Here is a 22,836-nt window from a genome sequence, read left to right on the forward strand (position 1 = left end):
CTTCTACAGGTGGCTTAGTTTGTCGGTCAGTATCCGTTTCCAAATTATTTCACGCACAACCTCTGGCTGTTTGCTTTTCTGTAAAACTCAAAGTTTTCTCAGAATTTTTCATGGTGTTTTCATCGTTCCCCACCTTATAAGGGGAAATAAAACTGATGAAATCACCTGAATGTCTGCTCTTGCAGAATTTGAAGTTTTATAAAAGTTTTGAGTGGAATTCCCCCTTCTTGAGAACATCAAACGTTGAGAGCCGGGTTGCGCAACGTGCTCGTGATGTAACGGTGCGGCTTTGTCTGGCTGTGCGCTCAGGACTGGGACCGACTGCACGCCGCCGTCGGGGACATGCAGGCCTACTGGGGTATGCTGGAGAGGAAGAGGAAACAGCTGGAGGAGGAGCAGAGGGAGCAGATGGCCGTGCAGGCGACCCAGAGCCGTTTGGTTCACAGCATCCGGCACATTCAGCTGTACTTACAGGACCTGATCAGCCAAGTCAGCAGTCAGGTATCTACAGCTCTTACTGTCATCCGCCCACGCTGCGTCCCTACTCCGGCCCACGCAGACCTTACAGGGAAGTGACACCAAAACTGCTCTGACGGGACTTTGTTTTGCTTTCTTCCTCTACAGATGAGAGCAATGAGGAGCTCCTGGATTTTGCCCACGCCTGCAGCGATGCACACGAGTCTGCAGCGCAGTGCAAGGACAGTGTGGGACAGCCGAGTGGAGGGCTACATCATCCTGAGGGACCTGGATCTTTACCTCACAAAGCTAGCGAGAGACTTCCTTCTGCTGGCTTCGAAAGCGCACGCCTAAAAAACAAAAGGCCCACAAAGACTGCACAGAAACAGAAGACACTGGGAAGAAAAAGAACAAACAAAGCTGAAGCGACACACAGCAGCTGAAGGAGAATTGGACTGAAACGGTTGCGATGAGCTCAGTTTGTACACGGCAGTCACACTTTTGATGCTACTGAAGGGCTTTTTTGGGTATTTCCCAGAGTTTCTGTCTTACATGTAACTGTAAGTTAAAGATAAGGTCTCAGAAGACATCCCAACATCCTGTTTCTTCCACCACATCCCTAAACTTCTGGACTTTCCAAAGAGTATATTGACTATTTATTGACATATTTATTAACATGTTATTTATTTGAAAGTGGTTTATTTGAGTTATCTAGGAATAAAGTGAAACTGTGTTTTTTGTATTTTGCATTTTATATTTGATAGACAGATTATTGTGAGTGCCTGACAATAAAGAGATGAAGCTTTTGAAAACAGTGACAACTTCATTTTACAGATTTGTGATATTTTAAAATAATTATTGGTTATTAATAGTTAATTAAAGGCATTTTTTTGGATATAATAAGAAATCTAGCCTCCCGTTGAGTATATTTTTGCATTCTTTGGTATAATCCTGTCAGCTGCAAACAGCTAGAAGACTCCTGCATGGCCGTCCTTTGGTCAAGATGAGTGTTTATCTGGATGCTGTTTTCTTTTTCTTCACGTGGCAGCGATCTGAGGGGTAGTCTGAGGAGGGGAATCAGATTGAACAGTCAGACAAATGAAACGGGGTTTTTTTATGCAGTCATTAGGAAAAAGAAAGTTCACCAGCTTTCAGTTGGAGGTCCTTACATGTCAGGACATAAAATAAAAAACTGGTCTTTACCAGATTCTAAAGTTACTCATATCTCACCTGAAGTGTACAAAAACACACAACAAACTCCATCATGTCGGTATTTATTAAACAAAATGAAGCCAAAATGGAACAGTGTGTGAAAAACTCTGTCCATCTCATGATTCATTGGCTTGTAGAGCCACTTTTAGCAGCAAAACCATCGAAAGGAAGCATTTTCCAAATGACTTTTTTTAGTATCTCACATGACTGTGGAGGAACTTCGGCCCACTCCTCTTTGCAATGTTGCTCTACAGAGGAGTTTGTGATCGATACTTGAAAAGGACTGCAAAGTGCCGAGGTCCTGTAGCTGCAAAACCAGCCCAAAGAATCACTCCTCCACCACCGTGCTTGACAGTTTGTGCTGATATGCTGTTTGGTTTTTGCCAAACATGAAGTTGTGTATTTTAATCAAACATCTCTAATTTTGTGTCATCTGGTCATTGTTCCAGGAGTCCTGTGGTTCATTCAGGTACATCGTTGCAAACATAAACCGTGCTGCCATGTTCTTTTTAGAAATAAAGAAGGGTTCTCCAGGCAACTCTTTCAAACAAGCCATGCTTCTTCAGTTTTCTTCTAAATGTCCTGTCACGAACGTGAACATTTAACTCGCTAACTGAGGCCTGCGGAGTCTGAGATGGAGCTCTGGAGTTTTTACAATTTCCTTGAGTATTGCACAGTCTGACTTCGGGGTGAAAGTGCTGGGATTGGTGGGCAGCAACAGTTGCTTCTTTTAGATCACTGCTGCTGATTTCGTTCCTCCTTGGCATTGCATTAATACACACACGAAAATCCCCGAGCAGCAAACTACTAAAAGTTCTGCTTTTTCAGAGCTGCTCGTACCGATGATGATCAGTTAATCACTTCATTTGATCAGCTGCATCTGGCTGCCACTTTCCCTTCTTAAATCTTATCAAAGCAGAAAGGGTGCATCTAGTTTTTCACATGCACAGCTTTTCATTTCGACTTTGCTTTTGTATAATAAATAATGACACAGTGGAATCTGTTGTGCTTTTGTACACTTGAGGTTAGATTTGAATAATTGTAGAACCTGGTAAAAACCAGATAATTATTATTATATCTTGCATAAAATCCTAAAATTACAGGACTTTTCTTTTTCCATGCCTGTATCAAACCATCCCTCCCTCCTCCCCGCCGGCACCCCACATGATATCAGAACAGTCTCTGACTCACCACTAGCAGATGTCCTCGTTTGCCTTTGGCCACCTTCAGCTCTGAACCCCTGATGAAATCAATTATTCCCTCTTTGCTCCGGGTTATAGCAAAGCGAATGCTGCACTCCACGCCACAGGAAACACATCAGGAGAGGATAAGGTTATCTTTGGCAAACTTCCTCACCACAGACGAAGCAGCCAGACGGAGCCTCACCTGCCGGGGCTGATATTGACGTAGTTGGTCTTGCTGGCCAGCATGGAGAGTTTAGTCACTAGCTCGATCACGTGGCTGCAGTGCAGCACCGCGTCGCCCTGAGGGACACACAGCAGGATTTAAAGTAGCTGCACTGTTGTGCTCTTGAAAAAACGGCCGTGACCGTGGCGTCCTGCTGTACCTTCTGTTTGCTGTCCTCACACGGCACGTGCAGGACAACCATGCCGTCCCTGTGGGAGCTCACAGAGATGCCTGATTCCACAAAAACAAAAACAGGGTCTGAACTCACTTCACTCCTACAACAGAGAGATTTTCGCAAGAAAAATCTATGTTAAATCAATTAAGGGGTTGATTGCTCCACAAATAGCTGTCCTCCCAGTGGAGTTCTGTTAAAAATGTCCTGTTAAATAACGCAATCCGAGACACAATCACCACTTGGTTGCCATGGATATTTCTGGTGTCACTCAAACACTATAACTGTTAAAGGTCAATGGAATTGGAACAACTGAATTGCCACTACTGATGACAGAGAAAGGTGTCCATGTACGATGCAGTTTTTAACTTGATGTTGAACCTTTTGTTCTGCGTTTACCTCTCAGAGTGCTGTAGTCGATCCTCTGTTTGATCTTGGTCCTGTCCACCAGCACAGCGAAGGTGTTCAGGAGGAGCAGCTGACGAGCGCGAGGCTTGAAGCCCCTCCTGTCGTACTTCACCACGTTGACTCCGTACTGAAAAGAACACGGGGAGACATTACTGCCAGGCAGCTTTTATTCTCCTTCCGACGTTGTTTAAGTGATCCGAACTGAATCTCACCTGCACTTTTTCACTGCCGAGAGTCTGGAGGACTTTGAGACTGATTTGCTCCCGCTCTGCATAAAGCAATTGAAAATGTCTGTGGAGGTTAGTCAAGTCAAGCCAAATTTATTTATATTGCACTTTTCAGCAACAAGGCCATACAAAGTGCTTTACAACATTTTACACAAAAATACAGAGTCAAAACACACACAACAATATCCAAAATATGAGCTGGAATAATCTAAATGAAATCTAAGATAATCTAAATAAAATCATGAATCTAAATGAAATCATGAAGGTAAACATGTCCAAAACATGAGAAACTAAACATATCTAACATGGAAGCCCACACAACAATACAAAGTCAAAACTAAACATATCTAAAACATGAGGGATAATCTAAATGAAATTTAATATAATCTAAATGACAAACACACATGCAAGATAAACTGAAGACAAACTGAGGAAAACCAAACTAAGATATAATGAAAGCTTACATAAACTGAACTAGGATTTAAAAACCTCAGCTGATCAGACGTGATAAAAACTAAACTAAAGGTACCGAAAGGCTAACTAAGAGGTTTGTGTTTGTCTGTTAGGTTTGTGTCGATGTTCCATGAACGGTTCAGAGCTTTTAAAATGGGGTTCAGTGGAAAAGTTATGAACAATTAACATCCTATCTGTTCTTGATGTCTCTTTGAATCACATCAGTTTAATTTTGACCAGAATGATGAGCTAACGGATTTGGATGAATCCGGTTGAAGCACCCTTTCAGTGTTTGTTCGTGTTCACACAGCTGCTGCTGCTGTTCACTAATGAAAAAACGATACTGTTAAAATCTTCTGCTATTTTCATAGTGGATGTCTGTAGAAACAAACCTTCCCACAGAGTCTTCATTAAACCATTGAACACATCAGATTTGATCGGTGCAAGGTCATAATAGACAGATCGAGATTTAAACCCAGAACTGCATCAGTCCACAGTTTGTCTATCAGTGTGGTCGTATGGTCTAAGTGTCTATGTCTATGAATCAGTACTTTGTATCAGTACAAATTACTAAAGTACTAATTAATAGTATAGCATTCCCATAAACTGGGATGACATTTTTTAGATTGGAGTTGGTTTAATCCACTTTGGTTTTGGTCTTGGTATAACTAGCCAAAAGCTTGTTAAGCTGGTCAGAATCTCCAAATTGAGGTCGTTCAAAGAACAACACGTAAGATATCAAATATTCATAAGCCTTCCACAGAACCGTAGTTCAACAGATCTGCGCTGCTCCTTGTTTAGATGCAGAGTAAACCAGTGGATGTATGAACATGTACCAAGCCTGGAGTCCAAAAAGAGCCTCCCAACGGTCTGAGGATAGAGTTCTTTCTGATCCTTGAACAGCTCACTGGCCACAACCTTCTGCATCATCTAAAGGGAACACAACAATAAAGGCGCAAATGATCAGATTAATGTAGATTTAATGAGCGATGATGATGGTGTTGCCTGCGGTCAGTCACCTGCTTCTTCCACTCAGGCTGGACCCTTCTGCAGTACTTGATGACCATGTTTCGCATGTGCAGCGTCTGCAGGTGCTCAGAGGCCTGCGGAGGATGTGGCATTGTCATTTGTACACCTGAGTTCATTTGTTTTTATTTGAGAGTAATAAAACTAGTCACCCGTCTGAGTTTCTGCAAATACCTCAACAACAGAGGGAGGGGCCGTCGGCCAGCTCTTGTCTAAAACGCTCCTAGGCAGGTTTTTACTCAGCTTTTTGAGGAAGGAGCAGCGCACGTGGTCCAGGAAGTACTCGTTCTCGGGGCAGTATTCCTCCTGACGGTAGATGAAACCTTTTATGAATCTGAAAAACAACAACAACAAAAAAATAGATTTTAAAAAAAGTGTCAAATTCTTTATGAACACACACGGCAGAATGAGGGAACAAACTGTGAGGAAGCATCAGCCAAGCACCTGCGGATCAACTCAGCAGCATGACGGCGCCTATTAGCTCTCCTGCGAGCTTTCATCCCTCGCCACCCTGACTGGATCACGATCACTACACACACACACATACACACACAAACACACATTCATGCATACATTAACACCAAGGCAACTTTCAGGCTCAGCCCAAGAAGACAAACCAAAAGTTAGAATTGGAAAAATTTACTCAAAACAAAAATTCTGTGTTGTAAACAGAAACTTTGACAATATTCTACATTTTGACACCCATAAAAAGCTGCATGATGCAAATAGACCCAATATGAAAATAGAAGAGACATGAATAAAAGTTAGACCAAGTTGTCACAAACATTTAAACATGTTAAATACATATTTATCTGCATATTAGAGGTAGGAAACCTGCGTGTCTGATGCGTTGATACTTGGCCCACTCTCTGTAGCCTCGCCAGGATTTCTGCAGGATCAGTGCTGGAGCAGAACAAAACAGAGAAATTCTGTTGGATTTACGGTTTTTCATCAGTGCTATAAACACAGCTGTGGATGACACCACAGAAGCTCATGTAAACTGTTTAATGAAGCCATGGTTTGAATTTATGGCTGAATGTCTTATAGCTGTGTAGAACTGTGAAACTGGGCACGGTTTAAGGAACCCTGATCTCTCTGACACCCTGAAATAATGAGCAGCTGAAAAAAGGAGCATCTTTAATGTCACGTTCATAACCCCGCTACATACCGATCTCTGGCTTCTTTGCCTCAAGGGCATCCTCTGTCGTGAAGAGAGTTTTTGGGAAACGAATGAAGATTTTGGATCTATAAAACAAACCAAAAAGAACAAAAAAAAAACATGAAAAGATGATGAGCCCCTTCAGGAAAATAAATAACTTGATCATATTTTCACAAGCTAAATGCATGTTTATAACCGTGTTTCGTCAGGTTTTTTCTTCACCTTAATGTTTTAAGTCTTTGAAGAGTTATGGGCTTGAAAGCAAAACCTTTACCTGTCCGGACTTGATGCAGGATTTCAGCAGCTCAAAGGTTTGAGGCTTCCTTTGTCCAATGTTTCCCTTCCTAATGCACCAAATGTGTTTAGTGGGAGAAACTCTTCCACTCCTCGCTGTGCTGATTTGTGCAGAGTGTAATTAGGCATTTTCTTGCTAAAACAGAAGGACCCCTGTTCTCTTCAGCTTTCATGAGTTATTTATGTCACCTCCATCTATCTGAAACAAACTCAGGCCTGTTTGAGTTGACCACTTCCTGCTCCTGTTTATGTTGCGTTTAAAGGTGTGTTTACTGAAAATATGTGTTAGAAAAGTGTTTCTAACCTCTCGCAATGAATTTTTTAAACTCATTTCTGTCTTTGAGTTCTGTTTTTGTGTGCAAAGGCTTCTTCAGATTCTTTAAAACTTTTATTTTTCCATTATGGTAATGATGAAATTTCTACTTTTTAAAATTTTATTTTATTGCTGGCATCAAAACCAAAATGAGTACAGAACTGATTAGTTTTAATTTGTCTTTGTTCCTGTTCTAGGTTTAATAAAAGTTCTCAGTACATTAATTTTCATTGTTTTGATTTTGCAACACAGCTTTTTTTTCCTCTTCTTTTTAAAGGACCCAAATCTCTAACTTACCTGCCCAGTTTGAACTCCTCTGCTTTGTAGCCCAGGTGGTTGACCAGTGTAGACACGCCATCCACCAGTTTTCCCTGCCAGCTGGGCCACGTCTCCGGACACAGAGGCTTGTACCTGAAGGCATTAGTGGATGATTATAAGGATGGAGGTAAAACAAACAAAAGAGAACCAACAGCAGCTGGAGAAAAGCTCCGTCACCTCTGCAGGAATGCCTCAAAGCGACGGCGATAAGCAAAGCCGGCCCTCCTGACCCTCAGGTTCTCCATCAGACCCAAGTACTTCACCTGGTGTCGCACCAGAACTTCATCAAACCGTCCTGCAGGCAGAGCGCTCAGTTATTGTACGAAACACACATCAGAACTTAAACAAAACCAAACGAGAAGATGCTCTGTATGCTAATGAAGGTCAACTTTTCAGTTTTCTTTTTCAGTGATAAACCCAGTTTCCTGATCTTGTCTTTGTTTTGATTCAGACTGTTTATTTGAGTATCTTAAAAGTCGACTCAACTCAAATAAATGTTAACTGATCCACCCAACGTTAACTTCAAATCATGCTTCATTGTCAGCCATGAACTCTAATCAGTAGTTTTATAGTTCATTTAACTTCAGAAAGATGTTAACTAATAATACTCTGATGTCTAGTTTTTGACACATTATTGATTGTCTTTTTGCTCAAGGTTATTTATTTTTGCCTTGTCAGAATGTTAAACGGGGATCTGTCACCATTTCCACTTTTAAAACCCCCTACTTTTCCAAACTCAATTTGAAAAAAACAAAACCCACCCCAAAAACCAAAACATCAGTTTGTGGGCCATTTCAGTTTTAAGTACAATTTTTTTTTTCTGTAAATTTCCATAAAGTTTGAACAGTTGTCAGGGTTTTATTTTCTGCTTGCTCCAAATAATAGTAAAAATAGAAATAAAAACAGCCTGTGTACAAACATGAACAGCATATATAACTTCTAAAAAAACAATCCTTTTCCCTCTCCTCAGTGTTTTCCTAATAATGAAGTTATTATGTTAACATCTTACAATAAAATCCTGTCAAATCAAGTTGCTATTTAGAGTAAAATAAAAATCACTGCATGCTTTAGAGTTAGGCCTAACGTTTGACTGACTAGTGGCCATTAGTATACTGTCCATTGGTGATAAATTATCTGTAGCATCTTATTTTTCTTTCACACAAACCTACAACCCCAGCTGCTGCCACTGGGAGGAACCCGGGTTTTCCAACTCAGAAAAAACAACATAAAAAGTACACTATGTTTGAGCAATTTCATTTTAGAAATTCAGACTTTTCTCTTTTAGAAAATGAAATAGTGTTTAATGGCTGGAAACACCAATGTTTTTCCATACCCCAGTTTTTCTTTAAACCAGACTTTGTGTGAAAACACACAAACCCCAGACGTTTCCAAACTGCGGAAGGAACCTTGTTAGAAATCTTTTTCCAACTCATTTCAAAACAACTACAGAGCCCTTTAGGCCACACGAGGGAGGAACCACGGCTCGATCCAGATACGTCTGCGAGCCACGGGACGCTCGTTTATCACACTTCAGTGCTCCTGTCTGCGACACAATGTTCCCCGTGAGTGAGCCAGCACAGAGAGCAGCTTTTAGAGACCAAACTGGGGAGGTTTTTCAGGAGGCAAATTCATTCATCAGAATAAACAAATGTACCTGGCTGCTTGGCATCGTTGGGTTTGATGCAGCGCACGTAGGACGGCTCTTTAGACCTGAGGATCTCCATCAGTCTCATCAGGCTGTTTTTGAACTGAGACGCAGCCTGCAGAAACAAACACGACAGTGTGAACCTGCGGGGGGGAATTTTACGGGACTTTGTATTTTTCTGCGTCTCCGAGGTGTCTTTCTGACCATGCAGGCAGCGGGAGCAGCTGATTTAAAATAAGCTGCAAGCGGCTGTTACAAAAAAACGAGAGAGGTAGCGAGAGAACAATTCACACCATCTCTGGACGCTTCTGGTCGATCACTTCCTCTCTGCGGAAGCAGCAGCTCAGGATCTGGTTGTCTGACTGACACATGACCTGAACATAAACCAAACCACAAAACCTCATGTGAACAAGGCAACACGGCACACCCTCGTCCTTTTTTTTCTTTTTCAGTGTCAGGAGACGCTTTAAAAGTAGCTGGGAGTTGTTCGTTTTCATTAACCTGACCTCCTTCAGGTTCCTGTTCAGCAAATCGTTGTTCTTGTCCAGGAAACCTGAATGAGAGAGAAAAAAGCCCCAGACTGTGATGCAGAAAACACATCAGCTGGTTGTGAGTTGTAATGTGAAATGAGTGTTGGCACTTTTAGGGAACTATAATCACAAATGTTTGAGTAAAAACTATTTCAATGACTGGTGAAGAAAATTACAACTTACCGCTAACGTTATAGTTGACCTCTCCTGCGTAATGCAGCAACCTGAACTCCTCCCTGCTCATCACCCTGCGGGTTTTTCCATTGGCCAACTTGTGCCTGAAACACCAATATAGACTATAACAGATGTACTTAGAGTGATTTAAAAAAACGCCACACAAGCCCAGTTAGGATTTATTTAAACAGCACGATGCAGGCACAAAGCAACACGACGTGCCTTCCAATAAACATAAAAATACAACTGGAAAATGTACATAAAGGAACAAATGTGACGTGTCAGGACGTAACAAAAACAATCTGGTCTTTAAATCTAACCTCAAGTGAGCAAAAACACACAACAGACTCCACCATGTTGTTATTTATCCAGAAAATGAAGCCAAAATGGAAAAGCTATGTGTGAAAAAAAGCAAGTTCACCTCAGGATTCGGCTTGTAGAACCACTATTTGCAGCAATATCCAGACATAAGTGTTTTCTGTATGACTCTATCAGTCTATCAGTGTTGTTCTCTTCAAGAACTTCAGTCAGGTTCAGGTTCTGGACTTTGGATCACTGGAACACGTTGATTCTTTTCTTTTTTCAGAATAGCTGCTGGGTTTGGGATCATTGCTCTGTTTTGTGAAGCAGTTTGGTCCAAGTTTTAGCTGTCAGACACGCGATCAGAGGAGTTCATGGTCAACTCAGTGACTGCGAGGTATCCAGGGCCTGTGGCAGGAACACAAACCCAAATCATCACCCCTCCACCACCGTGCTTGACAGCTGATCTAAGGCATTTTTGCTGTTTGTTTGGTTTTTCCAAACGTGATGCTGTGCATTATGGGTAAACAAACTACTTTGGCTTCATCTGTCCAATTATTCCAGAAGCCCTGATGTTCATTCAAACAGAACGTTGTAACCCTAAGTCGTGCTACCGTGTTCTTTTCAGATAGAAGAGTTCTTCTCCTGGCACCCATTTCAAACAAGCCATACTTCTTCAGTCATTTTTTTATTGTCCTGTCATGAACTTTAACATTTAACCTGCTAACTGAGGCCTGTAGAGTCTCTTGATTTTCGTGCAGTTTCCATTTTGCCTTTATTTTATTTTTTTAATACATACCAGTAACGACATGATGGAATCTGCTGTGTGTATTTTGTACACTTGAGGTTAGATATGAATAATTTTAGAACCTGGTAAAGACCAGATCAGTTTCTCTTATGCACCTGAAATCCTGGCTGTGACAAATGGAGGATCTTATTTTTCCCCCTTGACTGCACACGCTTAACATCTCATGCAGTTTACGTATGTTTCTGAATGAAGACTGAATACGAGGAAGAAGAACTGAGCCTTGCGGTACTCCGCGTGCAACATCCTGTTTACAAGGTCGTTCTCACGTGACAAAATGGGGATGGCCGCCCACTGTGTCCTCCAACTTCTCCAAAAAGGAGGCGTCGCAGGTCTCTCCAGGTCTCAGACACTCCTCGTCCTGAAAGACATGAGGAAACAGTTCACAGATACATTTTTTTTTTTTGTTAAACTATGGCTAACTGGGGATGTTTATTTGCAGACCCACCAGAATGGAGATGATGCCTTTGTGCTTCTCCTCTATCAGGTCACAGATGATCTTGTTGTCAAAGTACTGAACTGGCTCCCACTACATTTTAAGGACAGCAGTGTTATGTTGCCACGGAGACACAAATATTACCCAACTTGTCGCGATTACTCAAACTCACTGCAATCCCCTCCGTCTCGTACTCCTCCTGCTCAGATCTGAGCGTGAGCTCGATGAACAGCTGCTGGAGCTTCTCGTTGCAGTAGTTGATGCAGAACTGCTCAAAACTGAAGGCAGAAGTGCAGAAAATGACCTAGGTCACAAAGAGGTCAGCTCAGAACAGGACGAAACAGAAAGAGGGGGGCTGAGCAGAAGTTGGACCTGTTGTGCTGCAGGACCTCAAAGCCGTAGATATCGAGAAGCCCGATGACTGAGGAGCCTTTGCCGCTGTGATAGATTTCATCCTGCTAATATAAAGCACACGTAAGTGGTGAAGCACAGCAGCTGCGCCGAAGTTGCTCCGGGGGCTACTTTGACTGCACCTTTATAGCAAGAGACCGGTTGATCTTCTCCACCAACCAGTTGAAGGTCCGACCATACACAGCCTTGGCTAAAGCGTCCCGAGCAGACACGGCCTGCTCAAAACTCAGCGGGCTGATCATCTGAAATCCACAAAGACGGGACGAGGCCCGACCAGTCAGCAACGCGCCAGGCCAGTAAAAACAGGAGGGGGAAAAGGGTCAAGATTACCTCCTCTCCTTTGGCTGTCAGTTTCTTGTGAGTGAGTGCCTCCTTCAGGGCTGAGCCATCCACCCTCAGCAGCTGCAAAACAACAACCACACATTCACTCTGATTTCGTGCGTGTTTACGCTTCCAGAAACACCGGCGGGACGGCTCTGACCTTAGCAAGCCACGATAGCTGGGTCTCAGTGGTGATATAAGTTTCTCCTTCCTCCCCTTCCCCAAAGAGAGTGTTACCCAGATGGAGAACACTGGCGATGATGTCCAGCAACTCCTGAGGTCAGACACGAGAGAAAACAGCTGAGAAACAAGCCTGTGGATAAACGTTTTGAAAGGACTGCAAAATACTAGAGATTTGAAGAGAACTAGAAAATACTGAGAACTGAATGACTGATGATAGTCGTTGATTTAAAGGTAAAATAATCCAAACAGAAGCTAAAATTAGCTAAGCAAAAGCTAAAAGCAAGAGCTTGCAAAACAGTAGCATAAAACTACAACTAGCAAAACAACAGCAACAAGCTAAAATTAACAGAAATAGCTAAATAAAAATGAGCAAAACAGTAGGTAAATGCTAAAATTGGCTAAACAAAAGCTTCAATTAGCAAAACAATAGCAAAAAGCAAGAATTTGCAAAACAGCAGCAAAAAGCTACAATTTGTGAACCAGTAGCTAAAACCAACAAAACAGAAGCTAAAAGATAAAAATTAAGGAAGTATGCTAAAATAAGTCTTATAGACCTCAAAGTTTTCCAAATACTTGATGAGTTCCTTGATTAATTTCAAACTTTATTTTTTTAAATTGTAAAAACAAAAGTTAAATATTTCAATCAAGTATAAAAATGACTAAAAGTCCTGACTGTGGTGTCCTGAATGAGCAAGTTGGTTTAAAAACATGAATGGTTGAAATAGCTGAAAATTTGCTGAAGTAGTTACAGGCCATAAACCCGTGCAGAAGAAACTAAAAAGAGGAAAACCACAGAGTGAAAGCTGCTCTGCTGCCGTCTACAGCTGCCTGAACTACCTGAACTTCTTCTGTGCTGAAGCCGATCACGTCCAGCGCCTTCGTCACAACCTTCCAATTATTCTTGTCACTTATGGAGCTGACTCTGGGACAGTTACCCTGTGAAAATAAAAACAATTCAGAACAACCTGACCCTCACTGTAAAACCAGTAATCGGTGAATGCACCCCCCCCCCGGCTCAGTACCTACCTTGACCAGGTAGCGATAGCTCTGAGGGTTTCTCTCCAGGTTCAGCGTGCTGAGCAGGTCGTCGTCGGCCCCATCCAGGAGCTGATAGAAGATGTGGAAGTTTCTTTCGCCGTGGTTCTGGTGCACGACTCGAGATTTCTCCAGCAGGTAGTTCAGGATGTGTCCACCTATTGGTGCTCCCTTAAAGGAGCGACACAAAACCACGGGCTCAGCCTCTGTTAAAAACTGACAGACTTTTGTGTTTCCTAAGGGTTGGCTAGCTGTGGCGGCCATCTTGAACCAGGTTGACTCTAAAAGTTCGTCAGTTGTTGATGTTCATCCAGTAAAAAAGGCTTTCTGACAGATTATTTATAATTAAAATTCAGTGGGTTGTGAGATATTTTGCTAACACAGACAAAGACACATGCCTGCGCACGTAATTACATGATCGCCAGCCTCTCACAGAGGTAAGATGTTCACCTTGAAGTCAAACTGGATGTCCATATATTTTCCAAAGCGACTGGAGTTGTCATTCCTCAGTGTTTTGGCGTTACCGAACGCCTGCAGAAAGAAAAAGTTATGACACCAAACTGAGCTCTAAAAAGTGCCACAGTCAGGATTAATTCTTTCTAAGTAGCTAAGATCAGTCAGGTAACGATGTGAGCTCACCTCCAGGACCGGGTTGGACTGCAGGAGGCGATTGCCGAGGGTCTCCATGCGGTCGTTCGTGGGGCAGGTGACGGCGTAGTACAGGAGGATCTTCTTGGAGGCCTCGGTTTTACCTGCTCCGCTCTCACCGGATATCAGAATACACTGGTCCTTCCTCTCCGTCTTCATGGCCCGGTAAGTGTTGTCCGAGATGGCATAGCTGGTGGAAAAGGCACCGGCGAGCTTCAGAGACAAACTGTACAGACAGGCTACGAAAACCAGCCAGACACAGGCGCTCGGTTGGAAAACTTCAAGTGACAAATGGGATTTTCTGTAAGGAGGGTTATATGGTCCTTCCAACACATACAGGAGGTAAAATAGTTTTTATACACACAAACACACACCCTGCCACCCCTACAAAAAAGAAAAAAACCCTACTTGCAATCATACTGTTGCATTTCATTTTTATACTTTTGCACATTTTACTTTCAAATTTCCTACATCTGCAAATTTCATATTTTACACATTTGTTTGCATATTTAAATATTTTTAACTCGTGGCAATTATGTGTAACACTTTTGTGGGGTTTGTTTTGCTGTGAACCTCCTGCACTAAGTCACCAGGACAAACTCCTTCTACACTTGGCAGTAAACCCGACTCTGATTGTCGTCCTGTAGGCAGCGGACGATATGCATTCCTTCAAGGAATGCTACTTTTTTCATTTTCTATACTTTGAGGTAAAGTAAAATTATTCTGTGGTGGATCAAAATGAGATTTTTTGTTTTAAAATATGGACTTTATCTTTTCTAAGCTAAAAACGAGAGACCACCTTGACTCCAAAAGCAAAAAATAAATTAAATGTGGTGTTTAAAGTGATTTGCAAACCACTGCATTCAGTTTTACTTTATAGGTACTCATCGCAAAGTCGTGGAGACCGGTCAAGACTTCATGACTGATTTAAAACTTTACATAAACATCACTGTGAAAACGGATTAGTCCCTTTATGGGTTTTTTTTTTTTTTTTTTTTTTTTGTGATACGTACATGTTCAGATCATCAAATGTCTGTTCATATTACCTGAAAAAATACAAAATGGAGTTTTTAAACGATTATTGTATTCATTAAGGGAGAAAAGATTTCCAAACCAAAGTTGCCCTGTGTGAAAAAGGAACTGGAGGTTTTTTGTTCCCATAATAAATAAAAATCATTATTTGAAAAACTGCTTTTTGTGTTTATTGTGAATATACTTGTCTGATATAAAAATTAGTTTGCTAATCTGAAACGTGACAAAAAAAATGTAAAGAGGCAAATACTTTATCACAGCACAGTATATATAAATATATATGTCACACAAACTAATTTTTTACTTTTTGTTTTGAGTGTTAATCCATGTGGAACTGATACATACTTGACTAAGTTCATGTCTGTTTCATATTTGTAATGATTTGGTGTTTTGAAAACAAGTGAACAGTATGTTTTTATGTTGTTCTAAAGACAAAACGAGACATGAGGAGTGTCTGGAAGATGAAGTGCAGACTCACACGTGAGGCGATATTTCGTAAAAGCTGACCCCTCTGTATCGCTCCATCTGCTGCTTGGAGTAAATCTCCAGCTCCTTGTAAGGGTTCACTGACACCAACACGGAGCCGATGTAGGTCTGAGGCAGAGCATCAGAGCAGGAGACGCGCAGTTAGAGGAGCTGTTTCCACCCTCACCGGGGAGAAGGGAGGCTTTACTCACGTAGATGAGGTTTTCTCTGAAGCGTCGCCTCAGGTTCTCGATGAAAGCTGCCTCGCTGTTGTAGTTTTCCAGCAGGACAAAGTCCTGCACGCCGACCCTGTCGCGGGCAGTCAGAGCGCTCTCCATCACCAAACGTACGCGTCCCTCAACATCCACCTCCTGCACGGAAAGGAAAGGGAGGATTTCAAATACTGAACGCTGTAAATATTAATAACTGCGTGAATACCGTTCCCACAGTTATAAAGTAGTGCACATTTCAAAACAAAAGAACAAAAGTGATTTTTTTTCTCATTACTGATAATAATATTTAGCTTATGTCTGTGTGTGGGCGTCTGTTAGCAAAATATCTCATGAACCACAGAACGGATTTTAATCAAACTTTCAGGAAATAATCATTGGATGTGCATCTACAATTGATAAACCTTCAGAGCCAACCCTGATCAAGATGGCTGCCACAGCCAACTGACCTTAAAAAGCACAAAAATGGCTATAACTCAGTCAATTCTAGAAATATTGACCTAAGATTTGGTGTGGTAGTAGCTGAGACTGATCCCTAACACATATTCAGAGCCCTCACAGATTATGCAAAAGTCTTTGTTGAAATTTTGGCATTAACTATTTGGAGTCAACGCTGTCTATCTGTTAGTAAATTATTTCATGAAAAACTGGATGGATTTTGATGAAGCTTTCAGAAAAAGATCATTGAATACGCGTCTACAACTGATTATGTTTGTATGTTAGCATAATATCTCATAAACCACAAGACAAATTTTAATAAAAGTTTCAGAAAACAATCTTTGGATGTACATCTATGACTGATTAACATTTGTAGTCAATGCAATTCAAGATGGCCGTCACAGCTAGACATGACACATACTCTGAGGGTGAAATTGCCCATAATGCTATTTTAAAGATTTGAGCAAAACAGCTATAGCTCTGTCCCTTCTCAAAATAAAATAATCTGAGACTAAAATTCAGTCATGAACATTGGCGGGTGATATGCATTCTTGCCGGGCCTTCCTTTTCTGTCTTCATTAAATGTAGTAACTTAATAATGGCAGCAGGGGGCAAAAAAAGGCCTAATTTCTTCAACATTCACTCAACTAACATCTGGTGCTCAGGATTACAGGACTTGCCAAATGACATTTTACAAACCAACATCAGTCTAAGAAGAGGCAAGAAGTGTTTCGGGAATACCTTTGAATAAAAACAAGACCTTAAAGCGAGCTGCGGACACTCGGAGTGGGAACAGATCCACCTCGCCCGAGATTAAACAACAGAGACGTTTAAAGAATCCAAACGACAAACAGAAAAAGGAGAAACTGTCTGTTTATGTGATGCAGAGACTGCGTACCGTCATGCATGTACAGTACAAACACTTGAAGATATGTGTCCATATCAACCACATCGTGACGGTAAACATCACAGGGCAAAAAAAGGACAGGATTATTGTGAAGCACAGGGAAATTCTCAGTTATTCTTGTATAACAGCGCGCGCACACACACACACACACACACAGAGAGACTAAATCCCAGTAGTCGATACTTACTGGTGCTAATTATCCAGAAAGTCAGTTTAGTGTGTGATCAATCCTCTACACACCGAGCAAACTAAGAGGACTCTGTGTTCGCTATGAAAGGCTCAGTCATCAGAGCAGCCCCTCTGTTTCCCATCTTGTAAAAAAAAAAGAAGTGGAACAAAGGGGCTAGACTTCCACAGGACTTCTGTTTTTCTTGAATGTAAGAGCCTCTCAGGGGTGTCATTTGGCAGCCCAACGCTGCTAAAAGGTCATTATCTCTGAAGACTTGATGTGGGAAAAAAAAACCCGGGAGGACAACAGTGGACGGGGGCCAAGAGCAGAGGAAAGTCAGCAAATGCTTCCACTGCAGCCCCCCCTTCCCTTTTCACCTCAGCAGCATTGTTCTCCACTCACAGGTGGGCTTCCTACAGATAGTAAATACAGTTCACCCTCACATTTTTTTTTCTTTTTCCCCAAAGGATACATGTAAGGAATGCTAAGGTCACAGGGCGGGTGCTCAGTTTAGCTTCCAGCCGTGACACCCATGTGAGGAGAAATATTCTTACTCTGCTGTTAGCGTGGTGGGCGAGGCCGATCCCAGCTTTTCTAAGTATCACCGACGCTCTGTCATCCCATAAGGGGCTAAAGGCCGAGCATTTTTTTGCAGGGATGCAAATCACCCGCTTCGACACCTTCAAGATCCTCCTATGTTGGGAAACGACAAGAGCTGAAGCCGTTCCAGCCAAGCGTTAAAAGTAACGTCACGTGTGACCTCACGCATCGTGGCAACATGTCACCCTCACAGTATGTGTTGTGGATGACTCGTAGCTCCCACCGCACCGAGTATTAGCTCGTTATTTGTAAAATTGGCTGAGTTAGAGTCACTTTTGTGTTGGCTAAGGTTGCTTCACTGTGGCAGCCATCTTGAATGAAGTGGACTCCAAAAGTGAAGTCGCTGTAGATGATTACTTTATGAGTTTAATTAAAACCAGTTAATTGGTTCATGAGGTCTTTTGCTAATGCTACAGACAAGCAAGCGCACATACGCACAGGCCTTCATCTATAACTTAACTCAAAGGTTAAACAGATCAGCATGAGGACTTTTTAACTCGGTACATTCAGGTTTAATAAGGCCCATGCGCGATGGGCTGGTGGTGAACACCGTCGTGGAACATCACATTGTTCGTCTCCCTTAGATCTCTGAAATGAGTGCGCAGTGAGCACATAAAGTCGAACAGTTTCGCTCAGCGGTGAATCCCGGAACAACAAAAACTCTGTTTCCCCAGCAGGCTCAAAAACAGAACAACATGTTGCTTTCTTCAGCCTCGTTTAGTCATGAGTCACAAGTTTAACTAAATTACTTTAGCTCCAAGAATTGCATCACTGGACCAAAATAAAAGGCCTCATTCAAAGCGATTCGTGACTTGCGAGGACGAGAAAACCCAAAAGCAGTGGTCATCAACCTGGAGGCCCTCGGGCCGAGTTAGATGTAACCAAAAGCCAGCATCCTGCGAGGCTGCGACTGCTGGCAACTAGCTGACAAACGCCATCCGCGAGGGAGTCTCCAGAATGTCTTGCAGCCTTCATGGGGGTTCTCAGTTTCCTCGAGTAAATCAAGGAGGCTCGCAGTCTTGTTGCTTGAATTCTGAACATGTTGTCATGGCCATCTTTAACCCACCTTGAGCCCTTCTCAGTGTTGTTTCTGTACATTTCTGAGCACCTGCAGGAGAGCGTTCCTTGTGACAAAAAACAAGCTGAGGCTGCAGCGCCAAACGTCTGAGTCTAAAATCAACGCCGATGATAAATGATGGTTATTAAATATAAAACTTGTCCAAATCTGCCTGTCTTCATTTCTAAAGAGTACCCCAGTAGGTGAAATTAGAAACGTCTGGGTGGCTGCGAAGGTGAGTATGATGTAGGCAATAAAATAATGTGCACAGCAGAGGATACAGTTTCACTCAGCCAATCAGAGAGCCTGTTCACAGCGTGTGATCAAGTCACAGGGACTCGCTTCCCTCGTACATTAAAAGCAAAGCATTTACCAGAGGGAGAAGGTTGGCCAACCACAAGGCTGAGTTTTTTACGCCATTAACAGTTAACAACATAAATGTCCAATAAAGACACACAGAAACACCAGACATCACCTGCTGATTAATGAAGAATCTGTGTTTGGACCTTGGCTTCAGAACATCTTTATGTTTAGGCAGACATTTGCTGCTGGATCTGAGCCGTGCGCTGGTGTTCTCGCCAGCCTACATGCCGGCTGAATTGCAAACTCCTCCCTCTCAGCATGCCGTTTCGTTGACTGGCGTGTAAATGGCTTGGAGCCAGCGCTGAAGGACATGCAGCCGAGTGTCTATAAACAATCTGGCTGTTTAGCTCAGCCGGATGTGACAAGAGCCAGAAACCCAAACTCTAAGTCTCACATCAAACAAACATATTTTTCTTGCCAATCTTGGCTAACAGCCGACACCCCCAACTATGAATACATATTTTTTAACTTTTAGACCAAATTCTGTAAGAGTTAAGAAGTCTTCTACAACCCAACAATGCTCTCTGCCTCCTGCGTAGTAAAGAGTTCAGCTTCCCAAACTAGTGAGAAATGCAAAAATACAGAAATGACGCAGCGGTGGCTCTAAGGGTAAATTGATAAATTCAAACAAGCAGCCAGAAGCTGGAAAATATTTGCATAATTGAGATGAGAAGGTATTAGCAGGGGTATTAGTTACTGTTGTAGAATTATTAATACTTTTTTTTGTTTGTTTGGTGAAGTTGTTTTACATTTGGAGCAAAAGTACGTTTCAATCACTCCGTAGCTCCACCTACATTTGAGGTAAAACAAACCCTGTAGAAAGTCACCTATTTATGGCAGCAGAAATTGAAATATGAAAAAAAGACAAGGGTATAGTTATTAAAAACATGTCTCATTTAAGTTCTTGCATTCCTTGACATTATGCACATCACCTCCCGCCTTTAATGGCAGAGTTTCAGACTAAGATCGTCTTAGTCTGAGAAATTATCAAGGCCAAAATGACATCATGTGTAATCTCATGTAAGATATTGCGACACGTGTTAGCTCAGAGTAGGTGTTGAGGCTAACTCTCAGCTACTACCACGCTGAGTTTTAGCTCGATATCTGCAAAAATGACTGAGTTACAGCCATTTATGTGTTTGCTAAGGTCAACTAGCTGTGGCGGCCATGTGGAATTGGGTTGATTTCAAAAGTTAATCAGCTGCAGATGCACATCTAATGATTACTTTTTAAAAGTTTCATTAAAATCCATCCAGTAGTTCATGAGATACTTTGCTAATAGACAGACTCAGTCGACTGCAGTAGTTATTGGCAAAGGTTAAAAAACAGATAGCATTTGGTGTACGGGTTGACTATAAGCTACTACCATTCTAAATGTTAGCTCAGTAGCTGTAAAAAAGACTGAGTTACAGCCATTTTTGTGTTTCCTAAGGTCGCTCAGCTGAGGCAGCCATCTTGAATGGGTTTGACTCCAAACCTAAATCACTTGTAGACGTACATCCGAGGGTTACATTCCTAGTTTGTCCACTGATTCATCAGATATTTTGCTAACAGACAGACAAAGGAACAGACGCACACACACACAAACAAAAACATGGTCGCCCATCCTCCCCTGGCGGTGGCCGCCATTCAAAGGCTGTTTGTGCCAAAACCTTCAGGTCGTCCACATTTTGTCGACGACCTGTCCCGCCTCGAGGAAAGTGAAAGCCCTTCTCTTTTGGAGACTCTGTGGCTGAGCTACCCGACGAGCCGACACGCCTCAGCTGTAAAGAGAAAACACGGTAATCCCTGCAGCTTTGTTGTCAGAAAACTGACCCGAGGCCACTTGTTGCAGCAGGGAGCGTTCCCTCTGACAGCCTGGGTGCTTAATGTGGGATGGGGCTGTGAGCAGCAGAGAGATTCGCAGGTTTGTCGGCGCAGCTGCGGTGACAGCCAGCGGGGAGGTTAAAGACTTGGCTTGAGGCTCCATGACTAAGCTCGGCTGGGCCAGCTACATACAGAGATTGCATTCCTTATAAGGCATGGCCCTCCGCTGTGTCCTGGGCTGATGTGCTTCCCCACCACCACCAGTCAGGGATAAGGTGGGAAAATAAAATCCCACTTTTCTCCTGCTTGAATAGCACAGAAACCAAAACCAAACCATGGACAGGGAAACAAAGGTGACCCATTGTTCTAATTTGCCTCTTCAAGGGTGTTTGACTTTGTGTAATAAAAGCATGAGCATCATGGGACAGATCTTACCCTGCCTTGGTACCTCATCCTGCCTTGTTGGGAGAGTTCGTGGTGGTTTCCCCTCAGGCTGGCGCTCCTCCTCCTCTTCTGTCAACCTTCTCAACTGGACCTTCTCATTCACCTCTGTCCATGGGCGACGCACTCACTCTCTTTCAGCTTCTCCCGCTCCTCCTCCTCCGCCTCCTCCTCCTCCTCGCTTCCCCCTGTGAAGGAGAAAAGACCAGAAACACTCTCGGCTCCTCTCTCTGTTCACACCTTCAGTCCATCTCGCTCCGTGACGGAGCACGGCTTCCACGAGCCCTTCCTCTGCCCCTCTGTAAACTAAACTGCAAGACGAGAAACAAGGGCAGGAACTTCTCCCACACGTCACGCTACAAAAAAAAAGGGGGGGTGAGGCAAGGGGAAAATATGCTGCTGGATGGTGAAAAAAAAAAAAACAGAAACCTGAGAGGCTCTGGAAAAAGTTACCAGGATCCTCAAAGTCCAAAGATGTAATCAGTGTGCAGCTTTATAAGACAAAACAAAGAGAAACAGAAAGATGAGAAGTCTACATTCCTTCTTTCCTATCCTTCCCTCCCTTTTTCTCCCACAAGCCGGGACAGATTCACACGAGATGCCCGTCTGTTTGTGGCTGTCCTTCCCTGCTGACAAACTAACTGAGAGGACTGTCGAAGCAGGAGCCTGCAGATGTGACATTAGTCAGAGGTGTTTTGCTCCACATCTGGTTGTGTGTTTTCCTGATAACAGTCATAAATCTGCAGCATATTAGCACAGCACATGTGAAGTGTGTGTGGATTATCAAATTCCTTTCTCATTATGCTCCTTCCCTTTATAGCATTTTTTTTTTCTAGGGGAGTGCACTTCAGGCCACACGCCCCTCTGTTAGAAAGAACAGCGCCCCCTGCTGGTGTCTCATCCTAACTTTCCTCTGCCAGAGTCATCAAACATCCTGCTCTGAGGAATCTGAGCACAGCTGCAGACATGGAGGGAAAAAAAAAACAAGTTTTTGGTCATTTTAGCTGCATTTCTCGACTCCTTTAACATTTTACTAATGCTGTTAGTTTCTGAGGTCCACCTGCTGCATGAATACAGTTCCAACCATGTTTCTAAAAGAACTTGGGATGCAAGGTTTCCAGGTAAGTTTCCAGAAAACTTTCCCAAAAACTTTCCATGAGTAGCTAAGCAGGAGAGTTTGAGAAATACTCCAAATTGGAACTGATCCATGGGGATGAAGGGGATCTATGGGAACAAAAAACAAAACCATTTTGTTTTGTCTTAGGTAAATAACTGAGTTTTACTCAGAGTTTCTGAAAGTTCCAAACTTAATGACTAATTTGCATATGATGACGTCACTGCGTTGCCACACAACTTTTAGAGAACAAAAAAAATGTTGAAGTTTTTCAGTTTTCT

The 22,836-nt window shown here is 42.6% G+C and overlaps 2 protein-coding genes across 3 annotated transcripts; one reads left to right on the forward strand and one right to left on the reverse strand.

Annotated features, from left to right (window-relative positions):
- The first annotated feature begins 217 nt into the window (after positions 1-217).
- Positions 218-1,471, forward strand: LOC112451383. The gene is made up of 2 exons (XM_025010512.2): positions 218-501; positions 625-1,471. Exons 1-2 carry the CDS (start codon positions 343-345, stop codon positions 808-810), a joined length of 345 nt encoding a protein of 114 aa, XP_024866280.2. The 5' UTR covers positions 218-342; the 3' UTR covers positions 811-1,471.
- LOC108247604 (unconventional myosin-Ic-like) lies at positions 1,267-21,807 on the reverse strand. 2 transcript variants are annotated; one of them, XM_017435875.3, is made up of 32 exons: positions 21,436-21,807; positions 15,643-15,801; positions 15,444-15,559; positions 13,925-14,123; positions 13,736-13,816; positions 13,277-13,456; positions 13,088-13,186; positions 12,228-12,341; positions 12,077-12,148; positions 11,869-11,988; positions 11,708-11,793; positions 11,508-11,613; positions 11,348-11,428; positions 11,169-11,260; positions 9,804-9,898; positions 9,597-9,643; positions 9,384-9,464; positions 9,100-9,205; positions 7,623-7,740; positions 7,425-7,538; positions 6,530-6,606; positions 6,196-6,264; positions 5,806-5,890; positions 5,536-5,695; positions 5,355-5,438; positions 5,172-5,265; positions 3,868-3,923; positions 3,647-3,782; positions 3,236-3,306; positions 3,055-3,152; positions 2,860-2,959; positions 1,267-1,520 (listed from the first exon to the last, which is right to left on the reverse strand). In XM_017435875.3, exons 1-32 carry the CDS (start codon positions 21,451-21,453, stop codon positions 1,494-1,496), a joined length of 3,141 nt encoding a protein of 1,046 aa, XP_017291364.1. In that variant the 5' UTR covers positions 21,454-21,807; the 3' UTR covers positions 1,267-1,493. The 2 variants fall into 2 exon arrangements, with proteins under 2 accessions (XP_017291364.1, XP_017291366.1); XM_017435877.3 differs by having other exon boundaries at positions 11,708-11,790; positions 21,436-21,806.
- Positions 21,808-22,836: the final 1,029 nt, after the last annotated feature.

This window comes from Kryptolebias marmoratus, linkage group LG13, assembly GCF_001649575.2.
Source record: "Kryptolebias marmoratus isolate JLee-2015 linkage group LG13, ASM164957v2, whole genome shotgun sequence".
Lineage (NCBI taxonomy): Eukaryota > Metazoa > Chordata > Actinopteri > Cyprinodontiformes > Rivulidae > Kryptolebias > Kryptolebias marmoratus.

Bases quoted from the DNA above. Each gene is read 5' to 3' on its own strand.
- LOC112451383 (XM_025010512.2), top strand. From the start codon at position 343: ATGCAGGCCTACTGGGGTATGCTGGAGAGGAAGAGGAAACAGCTGGAG. The intron at 502-624 runs GTATCTACAGCT...CTTCCTCTACAG, and splicing joins TCAGCCAAGTCAGCAGTCAG to ATGAGAGCAATGAGGAGCTC.
- LOC108247604 (XM_017435875.3), bottom strand. The intron at 13,817-13,924 runs GTGAGCTCACAT...TTCTTTCTGCAG, and splicing joins AGTCCAACCCGGTCCTGGAG to GCGTTCGGTAACGCCAAAAC. The intron at 11,429-11,507 runs GTGAGTTTGAGT...CTTAAAATGTAG, and splicing joins ACGAGACGGAGGGGATTGCA to TGGGAGCCAGTTCAGTACTT.